Source organism: Dysidea avara, chromosome 11 (assembly GCF_963678975.1).
Source record: "Dysidea avara chromosome 11, odDysAvar1.4, whole genome shotgun sequence".
Classification (NCBI taxonomy): domain Eukaryota; kingdom Metazoa; phylum Porifera; class Demospongiae; order Dictyoceratida; family Dysideidae; genus Dysidea; species Dysidea avara.
Genome location: NC_089282.1, coordinates 21390308 through 21406140, shown reverse-complemented (window position 1 = coordinate 21406140; position 15833 = coordinate 21390308). Strand labels below are relative to the sequence as shown.

Genomic DNA, 15833 nt, shown 5'->3' with positions numbered 1-15833 from the left:
AATAGACCAATGAACTTCATTATGTGTAGGTACATCTTATAGATTTGGATAAATTCCATAACAGAACCAACTTTTATGTTTCTGCTGAATGCATGTTCTATTAGAGTAGTTATGTGACTGCTCTATTAGAGTATCTCGATCTCATGCACTGCCAATGGCTGATTCAGGCCCTTGTTGCATAATATTTAACACAAATCCGATGATAATGCCTTGGAAAGATAGTTCTAAGGTGTATTTTTATTATTAGTGACACTATTATGCTAAGACAAAAAAAATTCATTGTGGTCCTGATCAAGTACAATTTAAAAGTGAAGGAGGGATTCAGCCCCCATAGCCCCCCCTCTGGATCCGCTCCTGTAATTAAACAGTTAGCTCACAGTGTAGCGAGATATTATAGATCATAATAGCTATTGTGCATGCATGTGCAGTATATAGCTATACAGTGAATTTATTAATGAAACAGCTATACTATTTTTTCACATGTTTATGTATACTATATAGAGTGTTGTTCAAGTGAGGTACATTAGAAATACAGAAGAGCAGCAAAGAATCATCATCAAAGCTTGTCACAGTGATGTCACATCTGGCCATTTGGGCTATAAGAAAACTATGTCAAGGGTAACAGAAAGGTTCACGTGGTATGGCATGACAAAGGATATAGAAGAGGTGGTGAGTACCCATTTAGCTACTTCTAATACTATAGGGTACAATATTTTGATTGCTGAAACAAGAGTCTAACAAATTAGCATGTTAAACCGCTTCACAATAACTATAATTATCCATTCAAAGCCTATAGTACCTACTTGAAATATCTCACACATAGCATTTGTGCCATATGATGTGCTTAATGATGATAATATACAACAACTCATCCCAAATTTACTTATAAAGCTTCTTTAGTGGTTGCATTATGGTTGATTATTATAAGGTTGTAGCTGTTAAGCTGTGTATTCTATCAGGATTTTAAACATATATAGACAATCTCTATTATGCACATGATATAGTAAAAGTGTATGTATAGTGGACTACATGCAGTGTATATGTATGCAGATAGCTAGCTAGCTATATCTTGAACTTGTATATCTAGAAATCATGGAATAAGTCTTCAGTATCTTACAAAGCCAGTCAAACTTGTATTATTATAGGTGAAACGATGTGATGTTTGCCAAAGAATGAACAGGAAGCTAGATATTGTAACTCCAGAGATGTATCCAGTACCAGTGAAGTCACCATGGCACCATATAGGAATTGACTTTATAGGACCTATTGCTTATAAATCCCCTGCAGGTACAGCCGGCTGCTTATTTATAATAGCTGTGTAGTTACATGGCACATTATTTTATAGGAAATAGATATATCTTGACTACCAGTGACTATTGTACAAAGTGGGTTGAAGCATTTGCAACACCTAATAAAAGTGCTGTTGAAGTTTGCAGCTGCTTGTTTAAGGTATACATACATGCAATATAATAGGTAATATGCTCAATATGTACATGTATTTGTTTTATGTACAGTTTGCATGTATTATTTTGTCTGGTTTTATACATGTAGCTGTTTATGAGAATGGGTATTCCCAGGCTTGTAACAAGTGATCAAGGGTCAGAATTTAATAACAAATTAAATTCTGAGCTGATGAGGAAGTTGAACATTAAACACCTTTTAACGACAGCTTATCATCCACAGGTAACTCCATTCATGTAGTTAGCTATGTTTATTTGTCTATATAATAATAGGCGAATGGTCTGGATGAAAGATTTAATCAAACTCTGCAAAGCATGCTTGTAAAGTTTGTAGAGGAAAAAAAATTCCTGGGAAGCGTACCTTGACACATGCGTTTTCGCATACAATACTGCACGGCATGACTCAACTAATTATACACCATTCGAGTTGATGTTTGGAAGGAAGCCGTTGCTTCCAATTGATATTGATGTAGAAAAGAAGGATACAGAAGTACTTTTAGATGACTACAATAAAGCTGGAGATTACCCTTTCGATGAAGCAAGAGAAGTGCATGAAATGGTGCTTGAAGCAGCTAAGGATAACATAGCAAAAGCACAGCTGAAGCAGAAATTGCAATATGATAAAAGACATTTTAAACCAGGTGGGCTACAATTGTTGCATTCTAGATGATCCATTTTGCTTCACTTGCTTGCATAGGTTGTTACTCAGTTGGAGCTAACATGTTGGTAAAAGATTTTAATCGAAAGAAAAGGAAGGGAGGAAAGTTAGATTACAAGTGGAGAGGTCCCTACACCATTACCAAATGCTTGGGTTGAGGACTGTACTCTTTGAAGGCAGCAGATAGTTCACATGAGATCACTAGGATAAACGGTGCCCACCTTAAGCAGTACTTATCTCCTATACACTATGTAAGTTGCTATAATATAGGGTTGTGTGTACTTTTTGTTTAATGTGCATGTATGTATATAGGGACCAGATTCCAAAACTGGTCCGGCCGGACCAATTTTTCCGTGACAGACACCGGCAGTTGTAAGGCATGAGATTTCTTTGTCTGAGCGCCCTAACAATCATTATTATTATGGTGTACTGTGCAGGAATCATGTTGTATGATTATAATGCATAGGTGTAATTATAAAGTGTCCAAATCATTACAAAACTCAGTGTATGTGGGAGCAATTATTTCAAACAATCAGCTGGCATAGTATAAATACCAGCAGGACTCACCCGTGTAGTTACAAGGTTGACGTCCGGACCTGGCACTTATTTATTAAAGATTTTAATGAAAGCATGCAGTAGGTGCTGTTGCTTATGACTGACTCGACTTAACTAAGCACTCAGGTGATAACTAAGCACTCAGGTGATAGCTAAGCTGGCACGTGCATAACCATAAAATGATATCAAAACAAACTGTTGCACTAAAACGATACAAAACATGTGGTTTAGGCATACAGTGAATCAGTGGTTTAGTGTTAGTACAAAATCAGTTAGCTACAGCTAAGTAATGAATGAAACATAACTGCTGCAATAAAAAGCATATAGTCACATACAGCAAAAAGCATAGCAAACTATTCACATACTGGTTTAGTGTTTGTCACAGTTTCTACAAAACCACATGCCCTTCACTTTATCATTACTAGGCGGTATGCCAACGCAAGTATAGTGATACCATTTACGACAACTAGAACACTGCACCATCTTATCTCCACTGTCTGGCAATTGACAAACACAATAAATCCGGTAACTCTCTGTCAAGGATGAAGCCAGGGATCTTTGACAAAGTGATGATGGAAATGGTTTAATTTTTCCAGAATCAATGCAAGATTTTAGATGTTTATGAAGCTTTGCCTGGTTGTATGTTAAACTGGATGGCTCTTCTCCACTACATACTGTGTAGGCATATGCCAGTGAAAACAATCCACAATCACATGATCCACTTTGTTGAGTGACACTAGGGAATACCAACTGAATAGAGTGATGTGAGGTATGCAAAATAGAGGCAATTGCCTCTCTTACATTATTACAAACAGTACCTGCACACATACTGTCAAAAACCTCGACAATACCTGGTTTACAGCCCATATATATTGGAAACACAAATCCAATGGTTTTTGTTGCAGTGTAAAATCTGAACGAACTCTCCAGTTTCTTTTTCAAAAGATAGGGTGTCTTGTTTCGTTACATCTTGTAAACCTCCAACATTTGGAAAACGTAATTTTAATAGTCTCTGACCAGCAATGATTAAATGGGCATTCAGCCAAGCATTTCTTACTGTGTAGGATACTAGAATTTTTTTGTCAGTTTGTAACAAACCAAGTTCATCATATCTCTTTGAAGAATCTGACTCTATATCATTATAATCAATCTGTATTGGTCTAGTATTGATACAGTTTAACTCTTTTAGATGAGATCCTTGTTTATGGCGTATTTGACTACGAAAAGAAGGAGTTCCTTGAGTCATAGCTGATTTTTTCTTTGATTGAAGCAATTTATCAGGAAGCTTGGGTTTCTTAGCTTGGGTTTCTTAGCTTGGCTCTCTTCTGAAGTCTTGGACACTACATCAATCTGATGTTTGCGAGTCTTCAAAGCCCAAAACTTTCCAGAATTCTTTGGTCTTCCTCTAGGTTTTACATGAGGTTATAACTTCAACTTGTCACGCAGAACAGCCACAGTCAATTTATTGTCCTAAAAGCAGTACCACATTAATTAATGACCGACAGCAAATCACACATCACTCTTAGTATACATGTGTGTTCATATATCTATTTGCAGTATATCTAAACATTTTGAGGAGGGGGTAGGGGTTACAGATTATCAGTACCTATGACAAATTTTCATATGGATGGCTCTATATGTGCTCTCCATCAAGTAAAAACACAAACCTTGAAATTGGTAAATTTCCCTCGAACAATTCAGACATATATATGGTACGTACAGGTTATCTAATAGTACACAATGCAATATCACATATGCTTAATAATACACAATTCAGTAAACTTCTACAATGCATAAATTTTCATGTGAATATAATAATAATAATAATAAATTATAATGTTGGAAACGACACAATTGTTTGTACCACAATATAAAATATGTTATAAACCACACCTGCCTTGCTGGTGGAGGCTTAATAATTGGGATCAAATACATTACATTCTTCAACATTGTGAAGTGGAAATACAATTGCAAATACTTCTATCAGCACAGTATTATATACACAATTAACTATTTTGCACAATCATTTTAATTCTGTAATCTTGAATCTGGCATTGTAATTATACAACCAAGTACTGAGAAATGTGGTAGAGATTACGTCATGAATAATGAATGAATAAATAAATAAATAAATAAATAATGTTTGAGAAAACTATGAGGCCTAGTGACATGAACTAAGCAGAGATAGATTTGCCTGTGAATGAAGGCACAACCGTATAATAAGTATGCCTGTTCGTGCTAATGACTTGACTGGGGTGGAGGGTGGGGTAGGACATGATGTCACAATGCGTGAAGTTTTGCATAATTTAATTGATAATTACATGATGAAAAACTAACATACCAGCTACTTGCATCAGAATTGTAGATGCAAAAGTTGATTGTATTTACTACTAAACAAGTAATACAGCAAACATTAACACAGATGCTTGAAATTAAGATCAGTATTTGTTCTAAATAACGCGCTATTGCAAAATTCACCATAATATCGCTGGGGATTACCGGGGATTAGTAGATAAAACAATTTCTACTGTAGTGAAGTACCACTTCTAAAAATACTGTAAACACAGCACTAAACTTCATGGTTTACTAGAACTTAACCCTATGGCAAAATGTATAGTACGGATACGTCACGCAATTATCGTGACGTCATGTCCTACCCCCCCATATTTGAATTGACATGTTTGATTTGTAATTTTAAGGCAAAATTTCACTAAAATAACCATAACCAGAAATAATACTAAAACCTATTACCAAATTCCATTGACGAATATCTAAAACACTATGATTTGAGAATACAGCAAATATGTTTAAGCACCAACAAGGAATACAACAATTAATATTCAGTAAACTTGCCAGGTACCGAAGGAATTGTGAGGCTGGTTTAGGGGTGATTTTTTAAGCCAGAAAAGCCCAAAACTTCTATTGATATACATTAGTGTAGATAAGTATGACAACATACTGTGGATATTGCATCGCATTGCATGGATTGATGTTGGCATGGATTGATGTTGAAAACTGACACTGAGTAGTGAGCAAAGTGTTGGCAGAGGCAGCCTGTAAGAGAAAATAATAATATAGCTACTTAGACACTTTACGCTTGTCACTTTTCCATAATAAAAAGAAACTGGGATGGTTAACTGAATGGGGCAAGGATAATATAGGTGTCAATTATTTCAACTGAAATATCTGTTAATGCGTGCAAATGGTGTTAATAATAAATTTTGTTGGGGGGATAAAATATTTTAGAGGGGTCCAAATATTTCAAGAAAAAGTGGACCGGGGGGCCCAAATATATGTGAGCTACAGTATAATATATATGATCTATAGCTGTATAGTTTACAGTTCATGCATGTACCCCCAGGTTTCTAGCCAGAAGTATTTTTTGGTGAAGTTCAACCCTCTGGTAGTTCGTTGCAAGGAGTATAAATCCACTATAGTGAGTATCAAGTAAAAATGGAAAGGTAAGTTTATTTAGACAAACCTGAAATTTGTCATCATTTTATTTGTGCAATTTTGTTCAGTAACTATATTAAAGATTAACTGTATAGTCTACTGCTATGTACAGTGCAAAATTGTTCTCAATAAAAGCAACGTAATGGATTAGCTGAAGTGCTCAAACTAGATGAATTAGAAGTTGGAAATTTCAAAAGGGGAATATATATATACCGAATAGCTGGTAATTTTCGAAAGGTTTTTATTTTCGGATATTTCGAAGAGGCCCTTCTCTTCGAAAATAAATTCCCACGTCCGATTGTTTTTCGAAAATAAATTCCCACAAGTGAAAGCAACCGTCTAACTTTTGGTGATTCGTTCGTGTATTCCTCGAGTTTTAGCTCAGTATATTGCTGATGATAATGGGTAAACTGTATCATTACTGTACCAATAACCAGAAAACAGGTGATCCAGAATGGTAATTGATGCCGTCTGCTCTACAATCTATGGTGATTAGGATAGCTACTATGAGCTAGCTATGATCGAGCGTGATCGTGCCAGTGAGTTCACTCCACCCGAGACTCCCTCAATCTTCTCTCCAGTGCACAGGAATGGGGATTATTGCATCAGTAAGTCAGTTTTCGGCAAACATTCACGCATCTTCATAATTTATGACACGATTTTCCGTTTATTTGAAATCCATCCAGACTTCGAAATATGCACTCTTCGAAATTAAAATCTTTCGAAATTCATATTTTGCTTCTTGTACGAAAATTTCTGTTTCGAAAATAACCCGCTATACGGTATATAGGGGTCGTTGAAAAAACCATGAAACAAGAAGAGATCACTATGGTGGTAATGTGAACCACCATCCCTATTTTGTCTCCAAAGGATGAATTCTTGCTGATAGTTGAATGTCCACTACATCAGATAAATGCTGCCAGTTACAAGCCAATTTAAACATCCTAAGACAATGGGCTAATAAGTAGAACATGATATTTACCCTTCCAAATGCAAGTTTCTTAGAGTCACTATACCACATCCACATATCTTACTGCATGCATGCATACAAAATGAAAAGATTAAAAAAGTACAGTACCTCTTGCTAAATACCGAGGGGTTATAGCATAGACCAATGACTAACATGGAATGAACAAGTTTCCTTCAGTGACTAATCCACCTGTTACCAAAGTACAGTAAGATCCATTCTTGACTACGCATCAATCATTTGATCACTGTACACCAAGAAAAAAAAACAAAAACAAAAACATTTAAGCCCTAGAGCCTGTGCAAAGGCGGTCTGCTGGATTTGTATTAAAAGAGCTACCTATACTCATTTGACATGCTCACTAATCTTGGTTGGAGTCCTGTTGCACACAGGTTAAACATATATTGTTATTGTGTTATAAATACCCTTCAATTCAAGTTATCTCAATTAGTGCTATATACAAATAACAATTTTACTATTTGAACAGTTGTGAACACAATATTACCGATTATTCTTTAAGCATGAATAGCTAAGCACCGAAATCTTTGTTGGGGGCAGTAAGGTAAAGCACCAGAGCTATTTCTATCTCTTCTGAAATAGAATTTTTCAGTATGAATATGCCACTTTGTTCACAATCTCCAAGCTTTTAGGCTGGCTTTATCCATCTTATCACAGCTTATTACACGAATGTATTCAAATAGTATGCTAATGAATACAATAATATTATATTATGCCAAAGTATACTTCTAAGTTTTCTCTTGATTAATTTACTTCCAAGTACTATATAGTTGAACTCTTATTTAGATACACATATGCAAAATAAAACAAGTATGCGGAGTAGCATTTGTTCACACTATTTTACTAGCACTATCCTTCAGTACAGCAAGGTCTACACCAGAAGGTAACACTTGTTTACCAACCCACTGCTCAGCCTTCATAATGACCAACTCTAACTCCTCCAACATTAAAGGATACTTCTTCTTCAACAACTCAATCACAACTAGTGTGGCCCAGATGTTGGCTATCATGGTGACATCACAGGAAACTGGACAAGAACTCTTCAGCTCCTCAACTGACTTGGACACAACACCAGCTAACTTATCATTCAGTAGCCATGAACCATCAAATTGTTGTAGGCTAACAATAAAGCTGGGATCAGACTGTTTGGGAGGGGGTGGGGCTGATGAAGCTGAAGATTTTGATGGTGGAGGTAAAGAAAGCTCATCTGTGTCGGAGTCATCATCTTCTTCAAGTTCATAATCTTTAGCCTTACCAGCTTTCTTTTTGGGCGCTGCTTTTTTAGACTTAGACATATTAAGCAACATGGCTCCTCCAGGCTTCGGTGCAGAACATGCTCTTGCATTCTTATTTCTCAGTCCTCCCCGTCCACCTCCACCAAAGCCACGAGCCATACGACTTCTCCCTGGCCCACTAGCAGTCAGTTCATAGCTCTGCATACTTCCTGATATTGGTTTGTTCTGGGCTTCATCCACTGCTATATAAGCAGTATACCTGGACACCACACTCGCATCACAGCTCAATTCTATGATCTCCTTCTTGTGTCTCTCCTCGTATGGCTCCCCATCATCCTGCCACTCCTGGATCATCACCTTTGCTACTAACTGGTGAATTATTGATGCATGTTCCTCTGCCTGTTGTTCTGGCAAATTAAATGGAATTTCAAATTTAAACTTCTTTCCAAGTATATCACCACTCAACATTGCTTTGCACATCAACCCATCTCTTCCTTTGCCACCTGATTTGTCCATCAGAAGACCATAAATAACAGTCTTCTCGCCATTGTAGATACTGGGAATCTTATCTGGTACCACCTTCACCTCATAGCTACCAGGAAGATCAAATGTGACAGTGAGGCTACTAGCTGAAGGTTGTAGTGCTTTTTTGAGACTGCGAATTACCTATAAGTGAAGAAAAATACACTCATAAAATTAAACAGATAACCTAGATACTTCAGATCAAGTTTCATATTTGTATGTTTTCTCATTGTTATTATATCAAAAAAAGCTACACACCTTTGACTGCATTCTTTCATTATCAGCAATAAATTCTGCTGATCCATTACCAGCTCGAGCAATACCCCTCACTAGAGCACTTGATGCTCCTGATCCAATACCAAATGTGAAACACCTACAACAACTTATCATCACATTACTACTATATCACATTCACCACACACCTTGTACTGTGACAGTTCTTCCTCACTTCACTGATCACACTACTTGTGTTGCTAACAGAACCATCTGTCAAAATGAACACTTGTCGGGGGAGACCTGATGACTTTGATTGTTGTTTGAATATGTACTGTAGTGGAGTAAGGAGTTCTGTACCACCCATATCGGCCCTCAGCTCCTGAGCAAACTGAGTAGCTTTCTCCATTGTCTCCTGGTTATAGGATGTACTTGATGGAAAGAATGATTCATACCGAGATCCAAAACTGATAATGTTGAAGAAACAACCTTGTGGAATACTCTTTAGAAACAACACTAGCGTTTCTGAAGCACTCTTAATGTAAGAACCTCCCATGCTACCACTGCGATCAACTACAAAGATGAACTCACAAGCTGCCTCCTCTAAGCCAGAAAACTTTGGAAAAAATGTTAGCATCACTGCTTTACTCTTCATCTCTTTAGTTTTACTCCCCTCTATTGCTGCTTCTACCATTGCCATCGGCTCATGAGGATCTTTGTATCCAATCAATATTGTAACATCTCCTCTTACAGGACCCTCCCCAGCTATGCATACATTCACAAAGTCCATTGCTTCTTCTGTCTTTAGCTGATGAGTAGGTGAAGACACTTCAGCAACTCTCTTGGCTCCGTCTATGCACAATTGAAACTTGAACACTCCAGCAACAGATGCCTGCTTTACACTAGGGTTCTGTGTAGCAGCTAGTGGATCACTTGATCCTTCTGGAGTGTAGCGTGGTTTTAACACTGATGGTAAAGTAAACCTCACTCGTCCATCTGCCTCGATTGGTAGTTCTCCAACCATTCTAAGCTTGATCTCCGCCTCACTTCCTGATGGAAGGTTACCCAGACTTAAGCTAAAGATATCTCCAGTCTTCTCTTCAGCATATGCTGCAGATAATCCACTAGTGATCGCATCGTCATACATATCCCTCGCCTTCTTTTTCTCTTGCACTGTGGCCTTCACTTTCCTACCATCAATGATCGCTTCCAACCCCACCACAGCAAATGATTCCTCCAGAGGAAATCGGAACGTCACTTCCAGAGGATTACTCGTGTCATTGGAGTAGTTTAGAGTGGACGAGACTCCAACCAGATAACCTTTCACCTTTACCTGTACTGAAATATCCTTGAGTGGAAGAACCGTTTTCTTGTCAGCAGAGACTAAACCCTCCATTTCTAACCTGACCCTCTTCTTGTCAGCAGAGACTAAACCGTCGATTTCTAAACAAAGTAACCCAACCCGAGAATACTTCAACCCAAGGCCCTTGCTTCAACCAATAACAATAATCGTGACCTCGGGCTTTGAGTGCATTTCCGGTGACCGCTTTGTGGTAGGCGCGCGCGCCCTCACTTAGAATTATGTGCACCTACTGTAAGTGCACAAGTGGGATTGACAATGATACAGTTCCAGACAACATGCCACTGTTTAGATGTGACTGATATACGCATGAACGTACAGTGACTCTAGTGATCTGAAAGCTGAAGCACGCTACTATTTGGTTATCCATGCTGCTGTAGTTATTTATGCATTGCATGTAGCACATTTAATGAAATTTTTTCACTAAATGATTTTGATAACATTACACTGACATATTCAATGAATTAATGGCAATCTAAAGACATTGTTTTTATACTCAAATTTGTGAGTTTTACAACCATCATATAAATATATGTTTAAGACACACATAGACAGATTTTATTATGATTACCGATTTGTGACTTTATAGCCTTGTCCAGTTGCCCTGTGGCTTCTGTAGCAATGGCATGTACAATGTTAACTGTAGATTAAGGTAATTGAATAATACTTTTTATCAAGGAAAAGTTTCAGTACTGTTTGCTTTCTTTGCTGTGCTGTGATTTGTGTATGTGTGCGTGCATGTGTGTGTGTGTGTGTGTGTGTGTGTGTGTGTGTGTGTGTGTGTGTGTGTGTGTGTGTGTGTGTGTGTGTGTGTGTGTGTGTGTGTGTGTGTGTGAACTGATTTTACTGACCATCAGTTGTCCATCAAAACTAAATGTCATGTGTATCAGGCATGTGTACTATCCACCCTTTTGTATGGCAGTGAATGTTGGACACCACTTCGTCGTCATTTGAAACAATTGGATGGCTTTCACCACATGTGCATCAAAACGATGTTGGGTATTTCTAACAGACAACAATGGGAGGAGCACATATCATCAGCCACAATAAGAAGACGATGGGGTGATGTAGAGACTATAGCCTCCAAGTTGAGAAGACATCGATTGGAGTGGCTAGGACATGTGGCGAAAATGGATGATCATCGTTTGCCATGAGTTTGTTTGTTTGGGTGGCTACCTCAAGTGCAGCCATTTCATGGACCCAAGAGAAGATGAAGAGATGTGTTGAAGTCATATTTGCAATCTCTTGGAATTAGTGATGGCTGTTGGTATGATAAAGCAAGAGATAGGAAGCAGTGGTGACAACTGTATCTTCAATTTGTAGACGATGATGAGCAGGAATACCTACGTGCAGCTCAGATGTGGACTGTGCAGTGTGCAATATGTCAGAGGTATTTTAGGACTGAGGGTGGTAAGGCTCGTCACAAATGTACTGCAGAACTACAGCTACCTATAGAGGAACAGTCTGATGCAATTCAATGTCAGAGATGTGAATACTGATTCAGGAGTAGAGGAGGATTAGCTGTACATAAATGTAAGACAAGTGAACATTCTACACTCAGTTTTCCCCATGAACAATCTATTCTTTGTAATGATTGTGGCAGAAGTTTTAGGAGGCCTGGAGATCTGAAAAGACAAGTGTTTAACAGAAAGAGCTAAGCCCATCTTTGAGCAGTGTGGAGTTGTTCAGTGCCAATATTGTCATCGATGGATGAAGAGTGCTGGGGGCCTGAAAGTCCACCTAAAGAAGTGTGTTCCACCAGTGTGACAACAAGTTCTTGCTTCCTCCGCTGTGGTGGAGGAACGCGTGACCCGAACTGGCAGTGTCAAGACAAGACAAGTGTGTGTGTGTGTGTATATGTGTGTGTGTATGTGTGAGAGACAGAGACAGAGAGGCAAGAGCATCGGCCTGGTAATTGAAAGGTTCTAGGTTGAATGCCCAGTTACACCAAATTGGTGTTGTTGCTAGTGTTTCATTGCTGTTGTTTCCTTAAGCAAGAAACTTTGCTCACATTGCTCTGGTCAACCCAGCTGTTTAAATGGGGACCCGCATGGTGGCCTGGTATAAGGCCACTCCAAATAAATTCTCTGTTTCCGGTCCTGGACACTGGCATATTCGCATGCGGGCGGGCGGTCCATTTCAATTATTTCATTATAAGATTGGCTAGCCTTTCAAGCCATTATTTGCCTGGAACAGCCAAAAAGGCTGCATAAAAGCACGCTTAAGCTTGTTCCTTCCTTAGTAAGTTGAAAATAACACAAACGCGACGTTTGTGCTGACTTGATAGCACTGCTGACACGTGAGCTGACACTGTTTCAAGATAGCTTTTACTGAGTCTATCAGTATGCAAGAATAACCGAAAAACAATGGAAGAATACGGAATAATGGAATATTTAGAGCTGGCAATATTATTATTATTATTATTATTATTATTAGCACTTTACAGTGACCAGCACTGCAGTAACCAGATGAGGGCGGTGTCACAGTGATATATGTTTCCCCGGGTAACGTGTTTCCCGCACACATATCCCTAGGGATCCGTGTTTCCCCGCACACATATCACTAACTCGCTAGCGACCTACAAGTCACAGTGATATGTGTTTCCCCAGGCCCGTAGCCAGGGGGGGTTCGGGGGGTTCGGAAGAACCGCCCTCTTGGGAAAAAGGTCCACAATTTCAGTAAAAAGGTCCACAATTTTAGCAAAAAGGTCCACATTTTTAGTATACAAGTCCAAATTTTCAGTAGCAAAAGTCCATTAGCTCCAGTTTAATAAACACCACTAATAAGAAGCTAAATTAAGTGCTCCGAGTAGCTGGCTCATTCAGTGCTTGTAATGCAATGCAAGATCGAGATACTCTAATAGAGCAGTCAACCACCCTAATAGAACAATCACTCTAATAGAACGGTCACAATTATGTTTTCTTCTAAAATCTGTATGTAATTACTTAATTTATTTACAAAACCATGTTTGTTGCCTTAACTAGAACTTTCATAATATAAAAATTTTGGTGGGCAAGCCCCCCCATGCAGAGCCCATAAATAGCATCCATGCTTCAATGCACGATCCAACAGAGCGCTCAATCTTTCCCATTCTTATTCACTGTGACATTCCAATATATTATAGACACAGATGGTATAATTACAGTAGTATAGTAGAGATATTTCCCAGATGTCATCCAAATAGCTGGTCTTAAGCCTACCTAAAAATTGTTATTTTTATTGACTGAAATGCCACTAAATTCAACCTTTTAGTGTCTATTTTCAAGAAATTTCCTGGGGGGGGCATGCCCCCAGACCCCCCTAGTTTCAGCATGCTTCGCATGCTGGGTGTGCTTCACATGCTGGGTGTGCTTCACATGCTGGGTGTGCTTCACATGCTGGGTGTGCTTCACATGCTGGGTGTGCTTCACATGCTGGGTGTGCTTCACATGCTGGGTGTGCTTCACATGCTGGGTGTGCTTCACATGCTGGGTGTGCTTCACATGCTGGGTGTGCTTCACATGCTGGGTGTGCTTCACATGCTGGGTGTGCTTCGCATGCTGGGTGTGCTTCACATGCTGGGTGTGCTTCACATGCTGGGTGTGCTTCACATGCTGGGTGTGCTTCACATGCTGGGTGTGCTTCACATGCTGGGTGTGCTTCACATGCTGGGTGTGCTTCACATGCTGGGTGTGCTTCACATGCTGGGTGTGCTTCACATGCTGGGTGTGCTTCACATGCTGGGTGTGCTTCACATGCTGGGTGTGCTTCACATGCTGGGTGTGCTTCACATGCTGGGTGTGCTTCACATGCTGGGTGTGCTTCACATGCTGGGTGTGCTTCACATGCTGGGTGTGCTTCACATGCTGGGTGTGCTTCACATGCTGGGTGTGCTTCACATGCTGGGTGTGCTTCACATGCTGGGTGTGCTTCACATGCTGGGTGTGCTTCACATGCTGGGTGTGCTTCACATGCTGGGTGTGCTTCACATGCTGGGTGTGCTTCACATGCTGGGTGTGCTTCACATGCTGGGTGTGCTTCACATGCTGGGTGTGCTTCACATGCTGGGTGTGCTTCACATGCTGGGTGTGCTTCACATGCTGGGTGTGCTTCACATGCTGAGTGTGCTTCACATGCTGGGTGTGCTTCACATGCTGGGTGTGCTTCACATGCTGGGTGTGCTTCACATGCTGGGTGTGCTTCACATGCTGGGTGTGCTTCACATGCTGGGTGTGCTTCACACACCATAATGTAATCCATATAAAAAGGGCCTCAAAAAAGGTCCACTTTTCTTCTAAAAGAACCTACCCAGATAAAAGTCTGGCTACTGCCCTGGTTTCCCCGGGTAATATGTTTCCCCTTTATAAAGTCATGTGCAACGTACGTAGTGTTAGCATAGGCGCGCATGCACTTTTAATAATCATAGCTAGCCATACCTATACAACTAGATAGATATTATAAGTATACATGTTGATGGAGGAAATCAAGCCATTCACTGGTATTCAACTATAACTGCTAAACTGTGCTGTGATTTGGCTATGTAGCTATAGCATCAGTTTAATAAAACAGTAGCTACAAATACATGTATACAATAAAATACTATCTCTAGCTATATAGAGTAAATCATGTGGTTGCAGCTATGTATAACTAATCAATGTAGCTACAGCTTTGGCATGCAGTCAGTCATTATCTACCCCTTTGCCGGTTCTATCTGGGGTTCCCCAAGGGAGTATTTTGGGACCCCTATACACTTCATTATTTACATGAATGATTTACCATCTTGTGTTACCATCAGTAAAACTTTACTATTCATTGACGACACCAAGATTTATAATACTGTTAGATATTTCACTGTTTCAAAATGATTTAGACTCAGCAACTTTGTGGAGTACGAGAAATAATATGTTCTTTAATCCATAAAAGAGTGTCCACCTATATTAATGCAAAAGTCATCACTATAATTACAAAATAGCTGACACACAGGTTTTAACAAATAGTTCACATAAAGATCTCGGTATTATAATGTCATCAGACCTATCTTAGGATCAACACTACAAAAACATAATCCCTAAGACCTACAGAATGCTAGGACTGCTCCATCGCAGCTTTAGCAAGCATCAAACAGTGACAGCCAAGAGAACTTTGTATATTTCCTTAGTGAGATCGCAAGTTATATGGTGTTCAGTGATTTGGAAACCTAACCATATCAAGCAGGGGCGGATCCGGGGGGGGAGGGCTTTGGGGGCTGAAGCTCCCCTTCATATTTAGGCTTTACTTGATCAATATGCTGAAAATCATAATGAAATTTTGTCTTAGCATAATTATATGATCACTATAATAATACAAATACTCATAAAACCACCTTATAAACATCTTTCCAAGGTATTATCAGTGGATTTATGCTAAAGTTTAT

General features: G+C 39.1%; 1 protein-coding gene and 1 long non-coding RNA gene across 2 annotated transcripts in view; one reads left to right on the top strand and one right to left on the bottom strand.

Moving 5' to 3' along the window:
* The window catches only part of LOC136238728 (uncharacterized), a 124777-nt gene that overhangs the window by 19650 nt on the left and 89294 nt on the right, over window positions 1–15833 (top strand). The gene's annotated exons all lie outside the window — the stretch shown is intronic.
* Window positions 7815–10615, bottom strand: LOC136238873 (von Willebrand factor A domain-containing protein 5A-like). Its single transcript, XM_066029501.1, has 3 exons — window positions 9291–10615; window positions 9127–9241; window positions 7815–9012 (listed from the first exon to the last, which is right to left on the bottom strand). Exons 1-3 carry the CDS (start codon window positions 10475–10477, stop codon window positions 7942–7944), a joined length of 2373 nt encoding a protein of 790 aa, XP_065885573.1. The 5' UTR covers window positions 10478–10615; the 3' UTR covers window positions 7815–7941.

Coding starts and splice junctions, on each gene's coding strand:
- LOC136238873 (XM_066029501.1), bottom strand. CDS start 10,477: ATGGAGGGTTTAGTCTCTGCTGACAAGAAAACGGTTCTTCCACTCAAG. Junction 9,242..9,290: donor AAGAACTGTCACAGTACAAG/GTGTGTGGTGAA, acceptor AAGTTGTTGTAG/GTGTTTCACATTTGGTATTG. Junction 9,013..9,126: donor ATGAAAGAATGCAGTCAAAG/GTGTGTAGCTTT, acceptor CTTCACTTATAG/GTAATTCGCAGTCTCAAAAA.